This window comes from Triturus cristatus, chromosome 5_2 (assembly GCF_964204655.1).
Source record: "Triturus cristatus chromosome 5_2, aTriCri1.1, whole genome shotgun sequence".
Lineage (NCBI taxonomy): Eukaryota > Metazoa > Chordata > Amphibia > Caudata > Salamandridae > Triturus > Triturus cristatus.
Window position 1 is genome coordinate 775,523,563 of NC_140588.1, and position 27,522 is coordinate 775,551,084.

Consider the following 27,522-nt stretch of genomic DNA (forward strand, 5'->3'; position numbering starts at 1 on the left):
GGTCTATACAGGCAGCCGGGGTTGTGGGGATTTCATTGGGCTCTTGGAACATCGCGGGGCATTTGCCCAAAACTAAATCCAGTGACTGGTTAACTTTCATCTATCAGCATGATATTTGGGCATTTCAGGAGACATGGGCCATGGACCAAGTCCACCACCCTGGGTTTCTTAAATTTTCTAAACCAGCACTAGGGGGGCTTAAGGGGAGGCCTTTGGGCGGTCTAACATGCTGGGTGAGACAACAAGCGAGCTACACTGTTAAGGAAGTATATATTGACAGACCGGATATCTTGGCCCTTTGTTTATGCTCGGGTCATGATAGGGATATTCTGCTAATCAACATCTATGCAAGAGGTCAGCCGGGGGGCAGGCGATCTGAGACTGTTGAAATCCTTGATGGGTTTCTGGACAGTTGGAAAGTAGGGCACTATTTGATCATAGCGGGGGATTTTAATTGTTGTTTTGAACCCCTTGGTTTTGAGGATGGTAATCTAACCTCCGAAGAGGACTCCCAATGGAAGATCCCCTCCTTAGATCTCAGACCAATTAAAAAATGGACTGAAGCTGCTCTGCAGCTCAAGGGGATGTGTCTGGAGAAGAGAGTAAGGGCAGCAAATGGAAGGACCCAGTCAGATTGGATGGGTGCACATACTTATAACAACGGCCTAAGATCAAGCAGGATAGATTACATCCTTGTTAGTGTCGATTTTTGGGTACACTTATATGATATGACGGTCGTTGAGCGGGCCGAAAGTGATCATGACCCACTAATACTATCTTTATTGGCACCAAGCTTAATAGTCAATCCTAATATGACTGAGGCACACAACTTAGTGGAAGCCGCTGTCACAAATGATGAAAGAAGAGTTAGATGGGCCAGGCTTATCGAAAGAGAGGGGGATCTTGAAGAGATGAAGTCTATGGTTGGCCATTCGGTTGCTATTCTTAATAGTTGTCACTCTCAGGAGGTCATGTACCGTATTGCTCTGATCATACATAGGGTGCTATTCACTAGTCTAAAACCATTTTTTATCAATTGTAACTCTAGGAAAAGTAATTCAAGCGTCAAGATGGCTACCTGGTATAATAAGCTTTGTAGAGAGTCATATCGGGAGCTAACAAAAGCTATTAGATCTAAAAATATGGGCAAGGTAAGATTGGCTAGGTCCAGGTATAAAGCAGTTCAAAAAGCAGCTAAGAAGGATTGGGACGAAAAACACCGGCTCGACCTACTTGATGCTAGTCTCGAGAGAGACATGACTACATTTTGGCAGTTAGTCAAGTGGGGCAGTAGTGGGACACCACACATACCGGTGAACCATGTAGTGCTAGACTCGTGGGTTGAGTTTTTTAAAGCCCAATTCTCCATTGTAAATACTGTTGATACTTATCCACTACCAGGTTTAACGTCTAACACCTTACTGTTTGACAACCTCGAGGTTGAGAAGGTCCTCTCTCTGTTGCCCAAAGGGAGTGCTCCTGGTCCGGACTGTATACCGGCTGACTTGTTCCAGTATGACAAAGGGAATTGGGACAAATACATAACAATTATAGCCAATGCCATAGCCAGTAAATGTAAATGTCAAATGTCAAGGTACTTATAGAGCGCACTGTCACCAGACGGCCACCTTGCAGTGTCGCCTTTGCGGTTTCCTGGCACTGATACTCATACCACTGTGGAACCCCTCCTGGCTTTCCCTGTGAAGTGTCCACTCCTGGGCACCCCCAGGGTGAAGCCAGGCATCCTTAGCGCTGTTGGGGCCGGTGTGGAGGCTAAGCAAGCTATTGCCCAGAGTTGCAGCGTGGGGCCCGTGATTAGAATAGGCACCGAGGCGAGAATAGACAGGTCCGAGGAAATTGAGCCCGAGCCCCGCCGAGGCGGGAATCGAACCCTGGTTCCTGGCCAGAACTCTGCTTCAGGGTCTGCCGCTCTAACCATTGAGCCACACTCCTCCACTGTGGTGCACCTCTCCCCGATACCTGGTCTGGAGCCATTATATTACCGATATTTAAAATGGGTGATCGCTCATCTCCTGACAATTACAGGCCGATTAGCCTTATTGACTCTATGCAGAAAATAATCGCCAGATTGGTCCTTAGTAGAATCCAAGTGTGGATTGAGGGGAATGAGATTTTGTCACCTTTGCAGGCAGGCTTTCACCATTTTACCAGCACCATTGACCAGGTTTTTAGGTTTATTATGATTTAATGGAAGGTAGTCATTATAGGAGGAGGGTCCCTATACGCAGCCTTTATTGATCTTGAGTCTGCTTTTTGATTTGGTGCCACGTAATAAAATGTAAAAACAACAATTGATGGACAGAATGCAGAACAATGTCATACATTCACCCCAGTACAGAGATCTGGGCCTAAATCCATCGTTTTTTTGCTCACCATGCCATTCCAGTTTGAACCCAGCCATATGCAAATCAGTCTTGACCCTGTGCCCCATGGGAACAGTCCAGCCCGAACTGCCAAGCCAGGTCCTCCCTGGACTGGAAACAAGCATCCTAGGACCGGTTTCGGGCTTTCAGCCCTCGTCAGCCAGGATAGCTTGATTCCAGTGGCATGGAGAGCAAGGGACTCACGTCTGAGCATACCCTTCCCACTCGGGGTGACAAATGCAAAAACAACAATTGATGGACAGAATGCAGAACAATGTCATACATTCACCCCAGTACAGAGATCTGGGCCTAAATCCATCGTTTTTTTGCTCACCATGCCATTCCAGTTTGAACCCAGCCATATGCAAATCAGTCTTGACCCTGTGCCCCATGGGAACAGTCCAGCCCGAACTGCCAAGCCAGGTCCTCCCTGGACTGGAAACAAGCATCCTAGGACCGGTTTCGGGCTTTCAGCCCTCGTCAGCCAGGATAGCTTGATTCCAGTGGCATGGAGAGCAAGGGACTCACGTCTGAGCATACCCTTCCCACTCGGGGTGACAAATGCAAAAACAACAATTGATGGACAGAATGCAGAACAATGTCATACATTCACCCCAGTACAGAGATCTGGGCCTAAATCCATCGTTTTTTTGCTCACCATGCCATTCCAGTTTGAACCCAGCCATATGTAAATCAGTCTTGACCCTGTGCCCCATGGGAACAGTCCAGCCCGAACTGCCAAGCCAGGTCCTCCCTGGACTGGAAACAAGCATCCTAGGACCGGTTTCGGGCTTTCAGCCCTCGTCAGCCAGGATAGCTTGATTCCAGTGGCATGGAGAGCAAGGGACTCACGTCTGAGCATACCCTTCCCACTCGGGGTGACAAATGCAAAAACAACAATTGATGGACAGAATGCAGAACAATGTCATACATTCACCCCAGTACAGAGATCTGGGCCTAAATCCATCGTTTTTTTGCTCACCATGCCATTCCAGTTTGAACCCAGCCATATGCAAATCAGTCTTGACCCTGTGCCCCATGGGAACAGTCCAGCCCGAACTGCCAAGCCAGGTCCTCCCTGGACTGGAAACAAGCATCCTAGGACCGGTTTCGGGCTTTCAGCCCTCGTCAGCCAGGATAGCTTGATTCCAGTGGCATGGAGAGCAAGGGACTCACGTCTGAGCATACCCTTCCCACTCGGGGTGACAAATGCAAAAACAACAATTGATGGACAGAATGCAGAACAATGTCATACATTCACCCCAGTACAGAGATCTGGGCCTAAATCCATCGTTTTTTTTTGGGGATTGGACGATGGATTTAACCCAGATCTCTTGACTGGGGGAGAATGTCTGCATTGTCAGCATTCCGTCCATCATTTGTTTGTTGTAACGCTTTTCGCCCTAAGTGGGATGGGTATTCCCAGACGTGGGACCCGTGCTCACTACGCCACTGGAGTCAAGCTATCCTGGCTGATGATGGCTGATAGCCAGAAACCGGTCCTAGGATGCTTGATTCCGGTCCAGGGAAGACATGGCTTGGCAGTTCGGGCTGGACTGTTCCCATGAGGCACAGGGTCAAGACTGATTTGCATATGGCCATGTCTAAACTGGGGTGGTGTAGTGGGCAAAAGAACGATGGATTTAACCCAGATCTCTTGACTGGGGGAGAATGTCTGCAATGTCAGCATTCCGTCCATCATTTGTTTGTTGTAACGCTTTTCGCCCTAAGTGGGATGGGTATTCCCAGACGTGGGACCCGTGCTCACTACGCCACTGGAGTCAAGCTATCCTGGCTGATGATGGCTGATAGCCAGAAACCGGTCCTAGGATGCTTGATTCCGGTCCAGGGAAGACATGGCTTGGCAGTTCGGGCTGGACTGTTCCCATGAGGCACAGGGTCAAGACTGATTTGCATATGGCCATGTCTAAACTGGGGTGGTGTAGTGGGCAAAAGAACGATGGATTTAACCCAGATCTCTTGACTGGGGGAGAATGTCTGCATTGTCAGCATTCCGTCCATCATTTGTTTGTTGTAACGTAATAAAATGTGGCACGCCTTTTTGGAAGTAGGGATGCCTCAGGAGCTATTAGCCTTTATAATTAAGTTGCATAATTTGAACTACGCCCAGGTGCGGTGGGGCTCAAAGGGCGAGATCACAGCTAGTTTCCCTGTCCTAAAGGGTGTGCGCCAAGGATGCGTCCTGGCGCCGACACTGTTCTCCCTGTTTATCAACAGTGTGGTCCAATACCACACATACCACACAGATGCCCCTAGCTTGGGGGGGCTTAGGATGCCATTGCTCATGTTCGCAGACGATACCCTGATCCTATCTAAGACACAGAAGGGACTGCAGGCTGCATTGTCCAGGTTCGAGGAGTTCAGCCGCGACCATGGGCTTGTGGTTAATGTGGACAAGACCAAGTTTATGGTCTTTCACCATCATAAGACCATTCAAAGCACAGTATTTATGAACAATGCCCCTAAGGAACAGACAGAAGCATTTGCATACCTGGGGATTACTCTGGGTAAGAAACTTAGCTGGAAACCACACATTGATCTTTTAGCTTTGAAACATGCTCAGCTGGCAGGAGCCCTTGTTAAAGAACACACGCTTTCATTTAACAAGCCTATAGCCCCTGTTTTAAAGCTATATAATACCAAGGTTATTACCTCTATTCTATATGGAGCGGAACTATGGGGTTTCGAGAACATTTCCTCCTTGGCACAAGCCCAGAATAAATTTTTCAGAGCTATTACGAGTCTCCCGCAATCCACTCCACTATTGCCCCTTTTTTTGGATCTGGGTTGCCTTCGAATCGAGGATTTAGCTCGTTTTAGACCAATAGCGTTTTGGCGACGACTTTGGGTTACCCCTGAGCTTTCCCAATATGCGAAATCCCTCATGGATTTCAGGGCGGTTGGCTGTACGGGGAAGATCAAATGGTTACAGGATGTAAAAAACTCCCTGTGTGAGATGGGGATGAGTGGCCTGTGGACGCACCCCGATGAAAATCCATTTCCGTCTAAAAGGGAACTCAAGGCCGCCTATTGGGATATGGTCAAGAACAAATATTTGTTTTCTTCCATTACGCCCACCCTATCCTCGGACTATCTGATGCATAAACAGGATTTTGTGTTTGAAGCATACTGGGATATTATTTCTAGACCGGTGGACAGAAAACGATACCATCAGTAAAGGGTTGGCTCTCTCCCAGTCAACGCCTTTACTTCTAAATGGCGGTCGAATGGGTCTGAGCATTGTCCTGTCTGCCCAGCTTCGTTGGAATCCCTATCCCATTTTCTGTTGCCGTGCCTGGCTTATAAATCCCCTAGGCTTAAATGGCTCAAACCAATTTGTACGAACATGGGTACTAGATCGGCCATGGTGGCATTAAGGATTTTGCGGACATCTACTGACACTCCCATAGTTGTAGCTATGGCGAAATTCCTGAGATGGGCATGGTTTATTCGCTGCAAAAAACTAGGAGAAACGCAGGCCTAGCTGTAGCCATAACAATGTGATATAACTCCAGTACGGCATTACTAATTAATTAATTTTTAGCTATATGATCAACTGGTTTTACACTGTATTTTTGTATTTACATGGTTTTATAGTGGTTCTCGGTTGCTGATTATTTTTATTTGATATATATATTGTACTAATTACTGATTTGACATTTTGTTTTGATTCTTTATATGGCATTGTGTTTTTATCCAAAAAGTCCCTCTTTAGCTTTTTTGTATGAACTGTCTTTTATGATTATTTTAATCGATATAAAGACTTAACGAACAGAACAGTGTCTTGCAATGCAACACGAAACAAATTTGGGGGCCTAGCCAAGTACTGATATGTGTATGATACATAGTGTATTGTACTGAATATGTTGTTTAGTGGGAAACCAGAAGAGTTGGGATAGAAGTATGTGGGCATGAGCAAATCCTGGAGCCTGCAGTGTCAGGCGTATGTCTCCATTCTGAATGGCTTGCAGCTTATTTAGTAAGTAGCAGGATAACCAAAGATAGCTGGAGTTAGTATTGTCTAAATCAGATCCGATGAGGGCAGAGGCAGGCTATATTTTGGAATCTTTATTTAAGAATGATAGTATATTTCTTATTATCGTCATGAGGAAATTGGAAGATGAGATGGTTGCAGTACTTAGGTTGACATTGTAAGCTTGTTGTCAATTTTCGCTCTCCTGCTTTTTATACCAGAAGGCGGAAGTGGGAGAAAGCCCAATTCTGACGGCCAGTAAGAATCAAGGCATAAGTCATGATTTCAATTGACAATAAATATCTAAACGTTTCTGCTCTTAGATGTCAGTCTAATTCCAGGTAAATTCCATAGCTAGTTGAAAAGAGTGGCTAGATGAAGGATTGCTTTCTAGGTGGACCTGCATTTGGGTATCATGAGCCCATATATACATATTGAATAATTTTTAAAACTTTTAACAAACTCTAATATTCTAATACTCTAATAATATTAAAACACCCAACAAATCATAAAATAATTAAAACACAATAAAATAGTAATAATAATCATATTAATAGTAAGCAACACAAAAGGCCACAAACTGGAGACATCAACATTTCCCGTAAAAAAATTGTTTGACTTGTCAATGGGGGTAACTGAGGTATTTGGGCCAGTATGGTCACCACCCAGGGAAAACTATCAAACCAAGGCATTTCTAGAACCTAGAAACCCAGAGGAATCTACTGTAGTGTGTCTTGTATGGATCCCATCATGTTTTCTTACCCACAATGCCCTTCAAACTGCAAACTTCGACAAAAATATGCATTTTCCCCTCATTTCTGTGAGAGTGTGTTCCAGAATCTGTGGGGGACAACAAATGTTCTGCCACCTTGCATTTCCACACTTATCCCGATAAAATCTCTACCACACTTGAATGGGTGTGCTCAGCACCTATGAGAGGCAAGGCCCCAAAACGCAACTTGTACAGATCGCATTTTTCCACTTGAACTAATCCTTTTTTTTGCAATGTTGGTAGCTGTGGATTTGACCCTGGAGTTGGTGCACCCAGAAAAATCTACCAAACCCCATGGAGTCCAGGAGAGTCAAGGGTGGCGTAACTTGCATTGACCCTCTTCTCTTTCTATCCCAAAAAGCCCTGCAAGCTTGAAACTTTGCTTAAAGTCACATATTTTTCTCGTATTTCAGTGAAGGAAACTCCTGCAATCTGTGCAGCTCCACAAAATTCCTACTATCTATTGTTACCACACTTCTCCTTATAAAAATGTTAGCCCACTTGTGTGGCTCGACCAAGCTCCAGTGACGCAGCAGACCCCAAAATGCAAAGTGGAGACTTCAACATTTTCTGTAAAAAAATATTTGATTTGTCGATTGGGGTTGCTGAGGTATGTGGGCCAATGCTCAGCCAACACCCAGGGAAATCTACCAAGCCCAGACATTTTTTGAAACCAGACACCCATTCCTTGCATGGATCCATAAATGTTTTCTTACCCACAGTACGCTGCAATTCTCAAACTTTGCTTAAAATTGTACATTTTCCACACATTTCTGTGATGGAAACTTCCAGAACCTATGCAGCTCCACCCAGTGTTCCCAAACTTGTCCCGATAAAACTGCTACCTCACTTGTGTGGCCAGGCTTAGTGCCCGCAACAGGAACTATTCAAACCAGGGACAATGCAACACTCCATGTTATCGTCATGTTGCATTTTGGAGCCTTTTGTGTCACAGGCGCAAGATTAAGTCACAGGTGTGTGGTAACGTTTTTAATGGGAAAAGTATGGGGACAATGGGTAGGAGGATTTTTGTGGATCCCTACAGATTCTGGAAATTTACATCACAGACATGTGAAGAAAATGCATGATTTTGGCCTTTTGGGTAAAGTTTGAAGTTGACAGGGTATTATGGATACGTGAGTGGGATTCACGAGCATTACAGCTAACTGAGGCTCAAGAAGATGTCATTCATGCACTTTTTGCACACTTGCAGCCCTAAATCCAACTTTTTTCAGCCAAGGGGTGTCTGAGATTGGCGCTGAGTTTATTTGTCAGATACTGTGAATATAACTACAAGGTAACACAGGGGTAACAATCCTAGGGTAGATTCTCCTAAAATCCCAAAAGAGTACCTCTAGAGAAACTAAGGACCTTAGAGTTTGGCACACCGGGTACTCTGTCAAAATGTGGAGTATGTCCCTTTCTTTGTTATGTGCAGTGCATTGACTGTAATGCACTTGTAATATGGTAAATGGTACGTTCACCACATTCTAATGAATGATGAAGGTAGGGAAACAGACCAGACTTTGCACTGTATGTGCAGTGCTGGGTGCACTATACTGTGTGTTACTCATATGTTGAATACCTGCTTTTTTCCTACACAATATGCCTAACTTCATGCTCCTCAGAGACGTCTACCTCCACCGGCCCGAACTCAACAGCACTATTAGAAGATTTCAGAAACCTCAGCCTCACTGAATGTGCGAATGGACCCACACACTCCACAGGTCACCTCCTGGACAGCATGCACACACCAGAAACCTCGATGGGCCATAGCTTTACCAAGTTTTGCATTCCCACCCCACACCATCATAGACTGAACACTGCCAGGGCTGGCCATCGAAACTGGAACAACAACTCTGGCGATAACTGGACTAGTGCTGTCATTGCCCACCGGCCCAAACACAACAGCAGCAACCTATCTGAATCTCCTGGGCACGCTTGGAGTGGGATTGGACAAGCCATCTACCAGAGCTTCCCAGGTTCGTGCCACATCTATGTTCCCTATCCCCCTCCTAATTTCTCTCAACAATTTTCGACCCTCGCATCCTGCCCACTTCATCATCTTTCTCCTCCATATATGTAGGCGCGGACCCCCCCGGTGTCTTCCACTTCCTTGCAAGCTCACGTTTAGCAAGGACACTTGCCAGGTCTTGGAATTTGCTTGTGACTTTAGTTTTAGATGTGAGGGGAACCATTCTAATAAACAGTGACCCGGGGTATGTGGGACCTCTCGCTCAATAGTTTCCTCCACCGAACACAAGACTCCTTCCCAAAACCCATGCAGTCCCGAGCATGCCCAAAACATATGAAGTATGTGTGCCCTCTCTTCCCCACATCGAGGACAGGCCCAAAACTGTTTATTGGAACACAGCCCAGTTCTCTGGGCTCTTTGAAAGCTTCTTACAAACAAGCTCCTTAGGAAATCTTTTCAGATACCTTCAAATTGTACTGCAAACCACAGTGACAGCTTTGTACAACTCCCACCATCCAGTTAATGGCACTGCTACATGAAGACGAATCAGCATCATCTCTCAGCAAAACACCTAGTTGAAATTTCTAAAGGAGCCTAATTACCTCTCTCTGTACATCAGTGTCTGGGTCTCCCCCTTCTGCTTCAGCAATGTCAACAATACAATTCCAATATCTGGGAAAACAACCTCACCTCAATGTTGTGTACAGGAATAGGCCAGGGGCTTCCAAAATGGAAATCAGATGCCTCCATGACTCTGACCCACTCATATCCATGATGCATGTACCCACAGGCCATGTATACAGGCTTGGATGACATACATTTATGATGTTAGCACTGTACTCTAGGATAGCACATACAATTGAAACTTTACACAATCCGGCCAGTAGGTCTTCAATTCAGAAACACAAATCAAAAGGTCTAGCCACAGTTATGGATTCACAAAACACAGTACAGTGCCAACAGCACTCTGCATGCTAAACCCATGGCAGATACACCAGTTCACTGCAAGTAAATGCGGACATGTATGTTGTCTCCCTCCAGGTTGCAGGACAGGTCCAGGACCTTGCTCATGTAAAGGGACATGTTAGGCCTCCACATACACTTTAAACAATCATGAGGCTATTGCCAAAACAGCAAACCCCAGGCTATCAGATACTCACAGTGGGGAACTCAGGGCAAGGGAACAGTACTGTGTATCATGCATTGGACATTCTTCTCTCAACATTGGCATTAGGAGTCTTTGCACTGGGACACTTTAACTCCGTGCTACTGTGCCTGCACTCGGGCCGTAAAATAGATTTCCGCTAATTGGTCTATTTAACTATCTTGTACGCGCAAGGCAGCTCTGGTATACTGAAATTAAATGACATGTGGAATGCAGAGTGTATTTACACAACACACATACCTGAAAAAAATGTAAATATATGTCTGCCAGGAGCCCTACGGCATTCTGACTAGGCTGCAGTTTAAATGCCCGGAAGTGACACATTGCCTTGAAGCTTGCCCTGTTGAACTAGTGATTGCAGAAATTACCAGGTGGATCTTTTATGCAGTTTGAAAGGGTCAATGTGTTGGGACATGTTCAATGAAGTCGCTCCCAAGGCAGGCAAGAATACCAGGTTGGCCTGCTCAGAGCTTTCTGCCATACTGAAAATTGACTTTGCAGGACCTCACAGTAGAGGTCCAATCTCATGGAGCCGTGTACGTGGATGGATTCTGACTTCCAAAAAAGTGACCTAGGGACAGATCTACTAAAGGAATTTGAATTCACAATCCCTGTGAATTGCAAAATCACTGTTATACATGAAACCAATTTTACGAGTATGAAATGTTTTTTACATTCGTAATATGGGTTTTGAGAGTCATGCCAATTGTAATTTGGAAGGAATGTGACAGGAGTATTCCTTACAAATTCCGATTTGGTATGGTGTGTCAATGATTTGCGACTGCAATTATTGTTGCCAACCATGAACCTATAAATGATTAATCAAAAAAGGTTGTGACTGATTTGTAAGTAGTTCCATTAAAGTATACAAATTAGGCATACTATTCTGCGTACTCCCATGAATGGTGATTTTCCGAACAACCTAATAGTACATAGGTTGGTTCCCTAAAACAGTGTCCGCAAAAAGTTGGCAGACGGTTCACAATCACTTTTTGTGTTCGCTTTATGTACTTCGGACCCTAAGCCCAAAGGTTGAACCTTCGACCAGGTTGAGTCAGCATATCTAGCCAATACTCAAATTGGCCTTAGCGGCTACGAAATCCAGATTTATCCCACTCTGAGCTTTTGATGCCAAGACCAACAGCTGGGCATTGAAAACTCTATTTAGGACCTAAACAAAAGTAAGGTGTCTGGTTCGGGTAGAGAAGTGATTATAGGAATGTACCTTCATCCCCATGTGAGAATAGGGGTAATACATTGAATGTAGTGAGTTAATTTTGAACTTTGTATAAACTCACTGACATAAAGCAGCTCTGTATTTCTTAAAACACCGCTTTAATAACTATATATTTTCTTTTTCATGTATTGTTGGTACTTGTGTTGATTTTTTGTCATTTGTATTGTTGGTTGTGCATATCTGTATTATTATGTGTACCGAAAACAAAGAGATGGTCATAAAATGAGATATTTAGAAAAGAAACAAATAAAACAAGAAACAAGATAAAAACTCGAACACACTAGATTCAAGTGTACGCTCTGTTATATAAATGGGTGTGTATTGATGGCCACATGGGGTTTTACATAGATGTTGCATTACGATATTGATCCCTCCCCATAGAGTTGGCCTTTATTGAATCACACTCCTTTACGTAAAGACCAACAGCTTCAGCAGGAGCTCAACAATGACCTATTCAACTTCGAAGGCCATCTCTGGCCACAGCCTTTGAGCTTGCTCCTTTGAAAGAAGGTGACTTCCATTTCAGAGACTAAGTCCAAAGTTAAATTTTCTTGGCATATCTTTTCTTGCAACTTTAAAAATTCATATATCCGATTCTTTATCCAAAGGTGTTCAAAATATTTTTAGTGTTGTGTTCTATACTTTAAAATTGTTAGTAGTGCTTGAAATTAACACACTTTTCTGGATAGATTGCCTGCTGCTTGTGCCATAGCTGCAAGGGGTTGAGCAGAGATGCTCTCTGAACTTTGTTTTGACATAACCATAGTGGATTTGCTAAATTGTTGGGGGCATTTCACTCCCAGATTAATAACCCCATTCCTTTGTAGTCAATGAGCAGTATTTTGAATGTTACGTAATAATTGACCGGGAGACAATGTAATAATTGATGTGCCTTCTAAATATGCTTTGCTTCTGAGACCATATATAACACGTATCGCAGTATTATGAGCCCTTTGAAGTTTAATAAATAGGTTCTTGGGCAGACCACAGTATAGTGCACTACCACAATCTAACTGTGTGTTGACATCAAAATCAGTCACGAGGGCCCGATATATTGGTATTGAAAAGAGAAGAGAGATTAGGTTTAAGTTGGTTAATGCTAAGAAAGCATTTTTTTTGTGAAGGCACCAATTCAGGCTTTTAGAGTGAATTCCTGTTGTATCTTGATACACTTACTGTAAACGTGAAACTGTGCTTCACATTTAAAACTTGCTAAACATGCAAAAACATGTTTAAAATGCATAGCAAGGAATGAAGAACTGTTGGATAATATGTAACGTGTCATTTGCAGGAACATGTATTTTGAATACTTGAAAATATACGTGTTAGGATAAGGGAGATAAGAGATATCAAACTAATTTGGAAATTGAACTTAACAACAGCTATCATAATAACTTTTGAAAATGGCTAATCTCTTAATTGCCATTTGTAATTTACTTAATTTGTATCCTAGATTAATAATGTGTTTGGAATGAATCACTGCCTGTGCTAACGTGCTACATGTGACTGTCCGTTTTCTTTCAGAACCAACAGGCTAAAATAGCCCAACTCTACTTGCCCTTACTCGGATTGTTGCTAGAAAATGTGTCACGGTTAGCTGGGAAGGACGTTCTGTATCATTGCTCAGCCATGTCCCCCTCTGTGAGTAGCAAATACAAGTATATATGTCTGTGTCCGTGCAGTTGTCAGATTGCTCTAGCTTTGAATGGATATTTTTGTTAGTGTTTACTCTCAAGAGGTCTTATTCATAAAAATGTAAAATAAAAAAGCTTGAAATCTGCACCTGGAGGTTTCTGTGCCCCCGGATCCGTGCACATTCCTTGAATTTGTTTTTCTGTTCTCATATGAGCATTGTTAAAGGGCATCCAAGAACTCAATTGACTATAAGTGCTCAAGAGAGTCCTGTGTTAGAGGAGCTCTGTAATAAGTTGACAAGGATTCTTGAAAGATTTGAGGATCACTGAAATGCAGCAGTTCCTTGAGCTAAATAGGAAGGTCCTTGTAGAGTCTCATCTCTGGGTGAGCACACTAAGTGGGATGTCATAGGGATGGGGATTTCAGGGTGTTCCCCTGTGGGCGTAGTGCCAGATAGTTTGTCCTGATGGCTAGCATCAGGAAAAAAAGAAATGCAACTAATGTGGCGGGTGTGATTTAGTTTGGTACCATGACTTTAATTATAAACATGTGTCTGTGTCAGCCGCGGCCCGTGCCTGTAAGAGCGGTGGGGCTGGTGGGGGGAATTTCAACAGACTACGATGAGGTAAAATTAGTTATTTATTTAATTTTCCCTCATGGTCATCTATCAAATCCCCCCCAACCCGGCCTCAGTGCCGCACTGCTCTTACCTGTTTAGGTTACGGCTGGTCTGTGTCCTTTTGCAAAGGCTATGCCAGCGGCACTCTACAGTCCTCAGGATCCAGCATCCAGCTTGCATCATATATACGTTGTTATTCTTGATGATGGCCCTCAAATGATATAGGGTCAAAACAACATGACGACCATGGCATACCTGCCAACTTGAAGAACAATCTCACAGTGTGAGGAGGTGACGGGCCGTGAACGGGGCTGGGCCTCGTGCCAAGAAGTACCAAGGAGGCACTTTTGAACCCCACCCTATTATTCTTTCACTCAGAGCCTCTGTTTTCGATGTGATCTTTACCGTGCGCTGCTCTAAAAGATTCAGGATGTAAATATGTCAGGAATTGTAACTAGAACACAACACATGGTACAATCTACTTCACTTGGTTTCACTCGTATATTTTTCCCTGTTCTAGGTATTTTACCTGCTCTTCCTAGGGTGGCAGACAAAATGACAAAGAAAAAGACAGGAGAGGACAGTTTTTATAAATTGTGAAATGACCCATTGGCCAGTGTAGGCACACATAACATTTTGAGTCATGAACCATAAAAAATGTTGAGGGCGAAATTTGGTTTTTAAAAGGCATTTATTATAGACATGTTTTTGAAGTCATCAGTTGTCAGCTTGGGATGACACCTGGTGGCCCCCTGCCCTTGGAAACCCACCCACCCACAGACCATGCACGCAACCTCAGCATCATATTGGATTCATCGCTGACTATGAACCATCAGATCAACATTTTCTCCTCTGCCTGCTTCAACACCCTCTGCATACTACGTAAAACATTCAAATGGATCTCCTCCAAATCCAGAAAAATGGTCACACACACTCTGATCACCAGCAGGCCGGACTACGGCAACGCCCTCTATGCCTGAATCAACAAAAAACTCCTCTGCAAGCTCCAGATCATCTAAAACTCCGCAGCCAGTCTATTCCTTGACATCCCCCTGCACAACCACATCACCCAAACACCTCCACAATCTCCACTGGCACCCTGTCGAAAGACGAATAACATTCAAGCTGCTCAAGCACAGATACAAGGTCCTCCACAACATCGGACCTCAATATCTCAACAACCACCTCTTCTTCCACGCCCCCAAGAGAAACCTCAGTTCAGCCGACCTATCCCAGGCCACCGTCCCACACTTCTATAGGGACAGAGCGGGTGGAAAGTCCTTCTCCTCCCTCACAGCCAAGGTTGGAACAGCATCCCCCTCTACCTTCCGCAAAGCCCTACACTGCTCCAGCTCAGGAAAGACCTCAAGACCTGGCTCTTCAGATGACCCCAATGGAGCCTCACACACACCCCCTCCCCCAGCTCCTTGAGACCCAAATGGGTGAGTAGTGCACTTTACAAACCCCTGATCGATTGATTGGTCTGGACTTTTCCTTCATACTGAACCTGCAGGGCCCGATTCACAGAACTAACTTAAGACAAAATCCTAAACTTACTACCATTTTGGTATTCACAGAAGGCACTTACTCATTTTGGTATTCACAGAAGGCACTTACTCATTTTGGTATTCACAGAAGGCACTTACTCATTTCGGTATTCACAGAAGTTAGGAGTCCTAACTTTAGGACTCCTAAATGCCTTCTGTGAATACCAAAAGTCTTAAAGTTAGGATTTTTCTCAGTTTAGTAGTAGTATAGTTAGGACTCCTAACTTTACGACTCCTAAATGCCTTCTGTGAATACCGAAAGTCTTAAAATTAGGATTTTTCTCAATTTAGTAGTCCTAAGTTTAGGACTCCTAACTTTAGGACTCCTAAATGCCTTCTGTGAATACCGAAAGCCATAAAATTAGGATTTTTCTCAGTTTAGGAGTCCTAAGGTTAGGACTCCTAACTTTACAACTACTAAACTGAGAAAAATCCTAATTTTAAGGCTTTCGGTATTCACAGAAGGCATTTAGGAGTCCTAAATTTAGGACTACTAAATTGAGAAAAATCCTAATTTTAAGACTTTCGGTATTCACAGAGGGCATTTAGGAGTCCTAAAGTTAGGAGTCCTAACTATACTACTACTAAACTGAGAAAAATCCTAATTTTAAGACTTTCGGTATTCACAGAAGGCATTTAGGAGTCCTAATGTTAGGACTCCTAAATTTGGGACTACTAAATTGAGAAAAATCCTAATTTTAAGACTTTCGGTATTCACAGAAGGCATTTAGGAGTCCTAAAGTTAGGAGTCCTAACTATACTACTACTAAACTGAGAAAAATCCTAATTTTAAGACTTTCGGTATTCACAGAAGGCATTTAGGAGTCCTAAAGTTAGGACTCCTAACTTCTGTGAATACCGAAATGAGTAAGTGCCTTCTATGAATACCAAAATGAGTAAGTGCCTTCTGTGAATACCAAAATGGTAGTAAGTTTAGGATTTTGTCTTAAGTTAGTTCTGTGAATCGGGCCCGCAGTGTTTAAAGCTAAGGGCCTGATTTCGATCTTGGTCGGAAAGCCTCCGACTGCTCCTCGGAGGCTTTCCGACCGACATCGTAGGTTTGAACTCTGACCACCATATTACAATGACGAAGGACGGAGTCCAAACTGGCAGAGGAATCCGACTCGGTTCCGACAGGCTCAAGGAGCCCGTCAGCCAGTCAGAAGGGCCTCATAATCCCTAACGTACGACATTTCCGCTGTTGGGATTATGATGGCACTTTCCAAACAGCAGTTCAATCTTGGCCTTTCCAACATGAAACTGCAGTCAGAAAGTGTCTTTGGGGTACCTAGCAGGGCCCTGATCCCTCCGCAACCTCTGTTTCTGACCCTGGGAGGCACCTAAGGCAGGCACCATGAGAAATCGGAGTTTGGGAGAATGTGCAGTCGCATTGTAATGAGGTGTGCGGAGCAGCCGACCTATGGTCGGTCAGTTCTCACACAGAAACAGTGTTGGTCGGAGGAAACTTAGACTGACATTGAAATCAGTCCCTAAGTGCTGGATTATCTTCATAGACCTGTGACATATATCTAACATGAGAATGCCTGGAATGTGTGGGGATGCTGTGGGAGGAACCATTATATTCCTATTTCAGTTTCCTCTCTTTGAAGCAACAGCAGTGTTCCACATGTAACATCTGAGGAAGCACCAATGCCAGTGGACATGGTGAAAGGACATCATGTCCTTTGACACTGGTTCCTCTGTAAGCTCTGTGGAACTTTTCTTTACATTACATTTTGCAACCTGAAAAAAGATGGAGGTTCCCTGCGCCTGTTCCCAGAAACATCATACACATTTATAGATTGGCATGGGGTTAGTTCCTAGTGAGGGGTTCCACGCGACAGACTGTTAGAGCAAAGATTGAGTAAGATAAACTAACATGTATATTTGTAAAGTGCACATCCACCTGTGGGCAACTTGGTGCTGAATAACAGATATTTATAGTGGTCTATGATATCACTTTCAAACCTCAGAAACTACGTGGATCAGCTGTGCAGAGGGAGAAGAGAAAAGGTAGGAGTCCCTCCTACAAAAAAATTGCTTCCGTCTCTCCATTTCCTTTAGACTACACCCCCTTATCATATGTTAAAAAAGGTAAATTTAGCTGTAGTGAGTAGATTTTACATAGGCTGTAGATTTCCCTCTGGTTTGTGTATTATTTTAAATATTGAAAACAAATGACCTGGCTTTCTGCTACATTCCCCTGTCACTATAAAACAGCAATTGGTATGCTGGTACCCTTAATACTAAACACTAGACCTTACCTCCATTTCTACTCTAAGAACAGTGCCCTGCGTATTCAGTGAGGGAGCAAAAAGTAGGCACAGTGCTGGCAGTGGATTGGTTGGAGCCATGATTACCACAGAAAGAAATCCCCTGAATATTACAGGTCTGTACACACCTGAAGATGGCAGGAGAGTAGATGGTTGGCAGTTCCAGAGTGTCACAGACATATAAAAATGCATTTTCCTTACATCTGTGTAGAAATAAGGTGGCCAAGTGATGATCAGGGAGTCAGCAGTCCATTATAAGCCATTCCACATTTAATTAACTCTTTATCCCACTTGGTGACTTCAAGTTATTCCCAAGATTAAGGAGACTATTTTTAGATTTGGGTACTCTAAGGGCCTCATTAAGATGTGACTCGCAGGCTTTCCAATTTACATTTTAGGTTTCACTTCCAACCGCCGCATTACAAGGCATGTGGTCAAAAGTGAAACTGGCCGGTCATTTTGGCTGGATTCCGATGGACTCAAGGAGCCCATCGGCCAGTCGGAGGCCTCACCGTAATCCCTAAGAACTGCGTTTCCACAGATTGGGATTATGATGTCGGTTTCCGACAGGCTTTCCGCCGTTGGGCTTTCTGACATGGAAAGCCTGTCGGAAAGTGACTTTGGGGTCCCCTAGCAGGACACCCTTCTCCGGTTTGAGGCCGAGGGGGTACCTATGGTGCCCTCCTGTTAATCCCTGCACTGGGTGGCTGGCACCGTGAGGTGCTTGCAATATGGTGCAGGGATTAACAGAAAATCCCATTTCTCAGTGGGAGCTTGGACTATGGCCGGCTCCCGAGACCGCAACAGTGTCCAACATCGTAATGAGGCCCGTAATTTCACCACTGCAGAAAATATTCAGTTGGTTTTGTTCCAGCAGCGATTAATTTTAGAAGTCCCTAACCACTTGGAAGAAGTTAACCACTTAAATCAAACATCACAAGTAATTAGGAGCCTGCCTATTCCACGTTCTGCACAGGCATTATGGTGTAACATGTATTTTATGCATGTATGCAAGAGAAATCAGGTGTAGGCAAGCTGAAATGGCAGTCTCTTTTGGAAAGATCTTTTCTTTCTGCCATACATCGTATTTGACGATCCATACATACATTTCCCATTTCTTCCTTATGGTTACAAAAAGGCAAGCCACATTAATAGTCAGCATTTTAATCAGTTGAGATACCCCACTCACCTTTAATCTTTCAGTGGTAAGCTTTACTTCAAATTTGCTAAGGGACTCAATGGTCAGAAGGGACATCCTATCACATAGTAGAGTTGCAAGTACTTACAGAATTGTGAATTTTGGAGGTCATATACTACTGACAATTTTGAGAATGATTTACTATAGTCACCCTCCCAGATGTCGCCTAACTGAGGTATACCAATAAGGTACCAAGGGAGGAAATTCAGAAAACCTGGTGCAGCTACTTCCTGATCCATATTGGAGTCTCTTCAGTCATATTACCTTCCCAACCAATTCCTGACCATTTAATATAGTCAGTAGGTAAAAATAACAGCCAATAAGTAAGCCACATTCCAATTTAAAGGTGTGATTATCCCTACACCCAAAAGCTGGTCATTTATTGTGACAAGATAACCTGGCAAATAATAAGGCGTATTGCCCTCTATTTCCCACTCTCCATTGTAAAGTATTACCAGCGCTTATTAAGTGCCACTCTTCAGGTCTTCTAAGACCAGGTCATGGATTAGACCTGCTAGTCTCCCACAGAACTGATACAGCACTTTAAATGGATAATTTTGTCGCGCGTAAAGTATCCTGCGCAATGCTATTCTACTAAAGAGGGTGACCGGACGTTAATCAAGATCAGCAGCTCATTCAAACCCTTAAAATTCCTTCTAAGGAATCTAGGTGACAGGATAGCATCTATAGTATATTCCCAGCCTACTGCCAGATCTTGAAAATTCCCCCCTCAATACGGAATAGAGCACATATTTTTAACAATTCACCTTCAGGCTGAAGAATCTCCTAAAGACTTCAAATAGTTCTATCAGATGCTGACCTGAACATCTTGACTAACAGACAAACAATAGCATAACATTTGCATATAGATATATACTATCATCACGGTGAACTTCCATCTGCAACCCTGCAACAGATAATTTCAAATACATTCTCCCAAAGACTCTATCGCCTAAGTAACTATATAATTGAGGGGAGGCATCATTGGTGGGTCTCTATCCCATTTAGAAAGGAGTCTGAAAAGGGCGTCCTACAAGACTACATTCACTTGTACGTTTACTTTAGGGTTGGCATTTAGGACTAACACTTCACAGAGGTATTGGGTTACCACAATCATTTTTGGCAGAAACCAAATTAAATAGTTTCAGCTCTTTGTGCCAAAAGTCTTCTCAAAATCAATTACAAATATAAAAGGAAAAATGTTATATTTTTCATTACTATCACCAACAGGCATAAAATACTGAAATAGTGTAGCTAACAAACTGCATAACAATTGTTTTAAAAGTCCTATTGGACACTGCCTGACTCGTATTCTGATCAAATATTGTACAAAACATGATGGGACCGATTACAGTGCAGCCCGTAAAGGCTCCAAGCTCCTATGAGAGCCTTCATGGCCGCATCATAATAAGCCGTGTGGTTTACTTTCCAACCGCCTCATTATGATGGAGGCAGTCGGAAAGCAAACCGGCTGGTCATTCTGGCTGGCTTCTGATGGACTGTGTTCGGTTACATTGAAATTGGCCGCTCGGGACTGCTGACCGGATGTCGGTCGATCCCAGGACCGAGTCTGTGATGGACGGAAGCAATACCGCCTGACATCGAAATCAGGCCCAATGTGTTACACTAAAATAGCTATATAAATTATCACTTGAATTAGTTTGAGAACTATTAGTTATTTTAGTATTGTAAGTTATTAGTATTTTTTTAATATAGTTTGTAAGCTTTTATATGAAATGTATTTTTTTATTTATTAAGAAATTGTTAATTTAGTAGTAGGCTGTTGGGTTTGAACGGGATTAGGGCGGAAAGTGTTTTAAGATGTATATTATGTTTAAATTATAATTATTTTGTATGTATTTGAATTTTTACTTGATAATTAGTTGATTGTAATTTTGAATATATGTGTTGATTTTTAATTTCTTGTTATTTGGTTGATCAGTTCATGTATTTATAAAATTGTGCTTCCTAATGTCATATTTATCAATTATTTTAATTGTTTTACTGAACAATTTCATTTGATTAATTGTATATTTTAGTAACAATATTTTTTTATTAATTACATTTTTTGATGGTGCTGGTTATTTTAGGTTTGGAGTTCTTTAATTTAACAACATTTATTTTTGTATTTTAGTTTTTATAATGCAATTTTACTTGTTTTATAATTAACTAATACATTTATAATTTGTTATTTTTTTTAATTTTTTGGTCTACATTTAAATGCTTCCTTTTGCAAATTTAGGAGTGGGAATAGTAAATTTGACCCCTCTAAACTAAAACACTTTCCTTAATATTGTTTATATTGGAGTGGGAATATAAACCTGACCTCTTTAAAGTCCAAAAATGTCCCTACTTTTGCTTACGTTAGAGTGGAAATAGTAAATCTGATCTGTCTAAAATGCAACATTTGTCCTACTTCAGCTTAGTTTGGAGTGAAAATAGTAAATCTAATCCCTCCATAATCCAACTATTTTCCAATGTGTCCTTGCAGTGGAGAAGGATTAGCAGATCTGACCCCTAGAAAATCTAACACTTTCCCTGTTTTTGCTTCGACTGGAGTGAGAATAATAGATTTGACCCCTCCAAAGTTCAACACCTTCCTTACAGTTGCTCAGATCAAAAATCTGACTCCTGCACAGTCCAAAACGTTCCCTACTTTTTCTTACTTTTGCTTACATTGCAGTGGGAACATTAAATCTGATCACTCCAAAGTCCATCACTATCCTTACTGTTGCTCATGTTGGAGTGGGAGTGGGGAGAGTGGGAGTAGTGAAGCCCAATTTAAAAACATGTATTTTTAAAGTTGCATCAAAAGTCTTTTATTTTAATTTTTAAAGTTAAATACATATATGTTTTTTTAAATAATTGTTTTTTTAATGGTTTTATGTTGATATTTTGTATATTAGTTTTTAATAACTGTTTTGATATTATATGTAATTATTTTTTATTATATTTGTTCTAAACTTTTTTAAATATTATGTTCATCTTTTGCAGTTATTTAAAGTCAATATTCTATTTTATGTTCGGACGTTATAAATTATTTTTATACTTTTTATATCATAAGCATATTTTTAATCTATTATTATTATTTTTAAAGTTAAAATATGTTTTAATGTGAATGTAGTGTATATTAATTAAAATTCAATATACTTTTAACTTTTGTGATGATGCTGTGGTTTTCTATATTTTTGTTCTAAATATTTTTGCCTTTACATACATAGGGCCTTAATATGATGTTGGGGGGGACAACCGTTGTGGAATTGGGACCAACCGACTGCAGCATTACAATGCAACCACACATGGTGCAGTCACATACTCCCATTTCTCTATGGAAGCTTCTGCTGCGGCTATAAACTGGCTCCCTCAAGCTCCCATAGAGAAATTAGAGAATCTGTTTATTCCTGCACCGCGTGGCAGGTACCTCAAAGTGCCTGCAACACGGTCCAGGTATGAACGGTGGGGCACCATAGGTGACCCCTCAGCCCCCAACCGGAGGCCACAGGGTCAAGTGGGCCCTGCTAGGGCTCCCCAAAGTCACTTTCCGACATGCTTTCCATGTCGGTAAGCCCGACATGGAAAGTCTGTCAGAAACCAACATTGTAATCCCTATGGCGTACACCGCCATCCATAGGGATTACGGATTATGGTAAGGCCTCTGACTATCTGACTGGTTCCTTGAGCCGGTTGGAATCCAGCTGGAATGACCGGCCAGTTACACTTTCGAAGACCTGCATCACAATGCGGCAGTCGAAAGTGAAAACACTCGCTGAGACTCGGATAGTCTCAACCACAGGTCAGAAGCTTTCCGAGTCTCAATTGTAATGAGGCCCATAGTATATAAAGTCGATATGCTCAATATTCTTTTGATGATAGTTTAGTCACCAATATTTTTGTTGATGATATTTTGTCAGAGAAGCACCTGAATACAGGAAAATGACAGTTGGCAACCTTAAGCCAAGGTGCTGAAGGCTTTGAGTGTCAGCTACAGTCTCAAAATAGAAATAGCTTCAGTATAATTGAAGGCGTATGCCACAAATAACATTAATCTGCCTTTTTATCTCTCAGTGAAAACATCAAGCGTAATGCTCCAGTTACTAATCAGTAATGTTCATAACTCCAAGATATATAAATATAATGCCACTACCCTTCCTTTTCACTTTACCAACCCTCACTTGATACACAATACCTTTTCCCCTTTTTCTCCTCTCCCCCTTACGTGGGGCGCTTGTTCAGTACATTTTTTCAAACTTTGTTCAAAACTATTTGCTGATTTATAAGCATTTTGTGCTGTTCAATGTGATTAAATAACATTGAACAATATAACTACGGTGTACTAGTGTATCAATGTCTATTGATATTTAATTATATGTGCTCTTTATATTGTCCTATTGGGACCCACTTTCTACTGTACTGTTTTACACCCAGGTCCCAGTGGCTTACTTTGGTTTACCCTTTTTGTAACCTCCCCCTGAAGATATACAAGAGCAGTCATCTCACGACGCAATCATTACCAAAGACCAACTGCGTTTTCCGAAATAGAATTACCAAAGGTAATGTTGGGAGGGGCATAAGAGTTGCAGGATGCAAAAGGACTTAAGCAGTTATGCATACTCAGAACCACGAAAAAAGAAAGAGGAAAACCTAGATAGAAACTCACCCTGTCTTGCCATTTCCTATATAGCTATATCTAACTTATTTTATTTTTATAAATGTGCCATCACTTGTCTCTTCTTTAATTATTCAGCTTGAACTCGTCCATATTTTACTTAATTTCACTAAGGAGACAACCCTTTTTGCATACAAGGCTTCTCGGGTAAAGACTCTTTGCATTTTCACAAGCCATTGAGAAACTGTCAGAATGGTCTCTTATTTTCAGTTTGCTAAAATTAGAGGTCTTGCTACAATGGTGGCAATAAAAATAAATTGACGCTAACCGATAGTTAATTCTTCTTCTGTTTCTGCTATACCAAAAAGTGCAGCCGAGGCCTCTGGAGAAAAACGAATAGATAACTTTTTACTAATTTCTAAAACAGATGTTTTGCCAAAATTCATTAAATAACTACATGTAAAACAGTTTGGAACCAGTCTCCATTGGCTTGTCTGCATCTGAAGCATTTGGAATCCACAACAGGATACATTTTATAGAGTTTGGCAGGGTGTAATAAATTATCCATTAGCTAGAGAGTGCCATCCTGCTCAGGTTGGCTGCTCTTACGACTCCATGTATTTTAACCCTGCCACTGTGGAATGCCAAAACAGCAGCCTGTGGATATTTGAATCCTCTCCAAATGATCTGGAATCTCCAACTTATTTCCTGCAGGTTTAAGTAGTTTACACCAGTTTCCCAGCCCTTTAATCCTCGAGACAAAATATGCCTTCCCCAGATGTATTCCACTAGTTTCCTCTCTTCCTGAACGTAGCAAAAAAAAAGATGTGTATTAATGTTAAAATCTCCTGCTATAATAGAAAGTTCCTGTTGCCAAATAAATCCTGTATTTTATGAATCCCCAAACGAGACCACTGAAGGTAAGTTTGCTGGGACAACCACAGCCCCAGTGCAATGCAATCTAAAACCCTTAACTTTAGATGAAGCCAAGGGATTCTATATAATTCCGAGATTCTTTGGAAATGTACCATTATAGCCCGAGGAGTCTTATATCTTGATTTCTTAGGTAGCCTAGGAATTCATAAGAATGGGGGAGACCTATCTCTGATTACTTTAGAAATACATTTAAAAAGAAACTGGTTACATGCGAACCTCCAACGACATTATAGTTTAGCCAATTAAGAAGTGACGCCTGGTAATATATTTTGAAATTGGGAAGAGCAAGACCTCCTTCATCCACATCCAGCTGTAGAGCTTGGATTCTCAATCTCTGCTTTTTCCCTTACCATATAAATTGTCTAACTTCCAAATTGATAGCATCAAAGAAAGACTGGGGAACCTTGATCAATATATTAGAAAACAAAAATAAAAACAGTGGGAGAATACTCATTTATTAAGTGGTACGCGCCTCATAATTGATATAGAAAGATTTTGCCATTGTTTTTGAAGATTATGCATTTTATTTAGTGTTGAAATCAATTTTATACAAATAGATCTAGTCTAGTGGTCATGAATATCCCCAAATATCTTATTACTGAAGTTGTTGAGTAGTTTCCTCGCATAGAAGGTGGTAATATTTCTGCTGAGCAGTTAAAAAGTAGCTCCTCCGATTGTGAATGGTTTATTTTGTAGCCCCCTATTGCCGTATATTCGCTTATTTTAGAGAAGGCACAGAAAATGTTATCCTTATCTGCTGCCAAATATAGAGCCATGTCATCCACAAATAGTTTAAGTTTTGCAGAGTCTAAAACAGGAGCTTGAATGGTGCCATCTTGCCGAATTGCGCATGCCAAATGATCAATAAAGTAAACAACACAGGAGATAGGGGGCAACCTTGGTGTATCCCACAGCTGATTGAGATTGATCCTGCCGTAGTTCCGTTAATAACTGTAGACACCCTAGAATTATAATACATGTTTTGCACTACCTGGCTGAATTCAGATGGCATAGCAAATTTATCCAAGACTGCGAAAAGGACTTTCCACTGTACTTAGTCGAATGCCTTTTCCATGTCCAACATTATTTTTGTTGCTTCCGTTTTATATGTTGTAAAATAATCAATGCCCTGAGTTAGGTCATGCATGTTAGTTGACAGAATTCTGCCTTGCTGGGGACCATTTTGATCCAAATGGATGATAGAGGGAGCTACTTGTGCAAGACTGTTCGATAACATCTTTGACAAGATTTTATAAGTGGCATTTAGTAGGCTTATTGGCTTGTGGGAGTTGACCTCTTCCTCAGATTTCCCTGTTAGCTAAACTAACCACTGACGCTTGAGTGAAAGCTACGGGAACTGAGCCACCTAGAATTATCCTATTAAAAAGTGACTCTAGAAAGGTCTTAATGAGGGGTAAGAAAACCTTATACACCTCTATAGGTGTTCCATCAAACCCACAAGCTTTTGCAGAGGGGGTTTGTATTTACCGCCTGTGTAACTTCTGCAATAGAGATCGATGAGATCAAATTCTTTCTCTGTTCTACGGTTAGAGTTGGAATATTTAGCCCTCTCAACCACCTATCCGCTTCCTCTTGAGTGGTATTATGCGACTTGTAATGATTACGAAAGATCTTAGCGATTTCTTGGGGATATGAAGTGAGTCTTGCCGCAACCGGGTCCCATTTTATTTTACACAGTTAGCATTCACCCTATGTTTAACTGACCAGGCCAGATATGAACCTATATGGTCGCTCTCCTCATACCTTTTTTGTAAGACTGAGTTGTGATTCAGGTTTTCCTTTGATGTAGAAATATCCTGCAAGTTAAGCTTGCCACAAGTTAGTTTCGTTTTGCTCAATTGTGTGGCTGAGGATAGATAATTTGGAGTGCCTGAGAGAATTCTTTTTGCAACTGCAATCTTTCTTCACTTTTCCTCTTTCTCTTAGTAGTCCTGTAAGCAATCACTTCACCGCTAAAAAAATCCTTTTAGGCACCCCACACTGAGAATTCAGGTGTTGTGTCAATATTATATTTTTAAAACTTCTCCAGTGCCTGGTGCATCTGAATAACTCACTGCTCATCAATTAATAAGGATTTATCAAAAATCTATTTCCTCTCCTTCTTTCATACAGTTGTGATTCTTAAATTAACTAATTACTGCATGGTTTAAAAAAGGATTTTCAATTATTGCACACTCAGTTTTTAACAGTGCATGGGAGAAGAGAAAGAAGTCAATACGAGAGGAAGAATGAAAACGAGTGACATGTATACTTCCTCTTTCTTGGGTATTCACATCTCCAACATTCAACCGGGGCAAAATCATGCATAAAGTCTTGCAAGAGCTTTTTCAACTTAGATTTTGTCTGCAGTTTGTGCACCCGTGAGGAGTCAGAGTCAGAGTCACAGAAGTTTTATTCGATTGATATGTTATTCAATCATAAAAGCACATAAGAAAAAAATATGTACAGTAGGTGAAAATTAATTAAAACAATACAAATTTCATAATTATTGTAACACTGTCTTCAGTACATATAAAGGGACATAAATATGAGGCTAAAAATCAATTAAACATGCATAAGCTTCCGAAACCTTGTTTTAAAAAGTTCACGATTCTAAAAACACTATGCTCATTGTCAAGATAATGCAGCGCCTGAAAGGCTGGTCGACATTGGCGGAGACCGAACATTTTTAAAACGGGCACTATGTACAGTTTTCTTAAGTGGGTATACAATTTACAGAAGAATAGAACATGAATCGTTGATTGGGAGGAACTATTATAACATAGGCAAGGCTGAAGGTTTCTCGACCAATCATTCATCTTTGGCAATGACACTAGTCTGTGAAAAAACCCCAGTCTAAATCTTGTTAAAATGAATCTAACGTATACACCAGGTACAAAGGTTAGATAAGGTTGAATTTTAAATGTGGTTAAAATCATCTGATTTTGGAGGAAAGTCGGTTTTAATAAATCATTTGTCATTCTGTGGCTTTCCGAAAGCAGTAGCCCTTCTCTTCTCAAGTCCTTCCTTGAACTCGGGTTATTAAAATTCTCCAAACGACCGAGGTCATTTAAGAAGTTACGTACGTACGCAATCCAGGGGATGTTCAAAAACCCATCCAGTTTACAAATATCTAAAGTGATCTCCCGATTTAATTTTGCCTCTTCCTTAATCCAGAGCC

At 41.7% G+C, this 27,522-nt stretch overlaps 1 protein-coding gene across 3 annotated transcripts in view; it reads left to right on the forward strand.

The window, feature by feature from the left end:
• Positions 1–27,522, forward strand: part of DOCK11 (dedicator of cytokinesis 11) — a 1,169,031-nt gene that overhangs the window by 637,603 nt on the left and 503,906 nt on the right. For all 3 annotated transcript variants that reach the window (XM_085607886.1, XM_085607887.1, XM_085607888.1), the window contains one exon: positions 13,052–13,168. In XM_085607886.1, the coding sequence (XP_085464012.1) occupies positions 13,052–13,168 (117 nt within the window). The remainder of the gene's footprint in view (positions 1–13,051; positions 13,169–27,522) is intronic.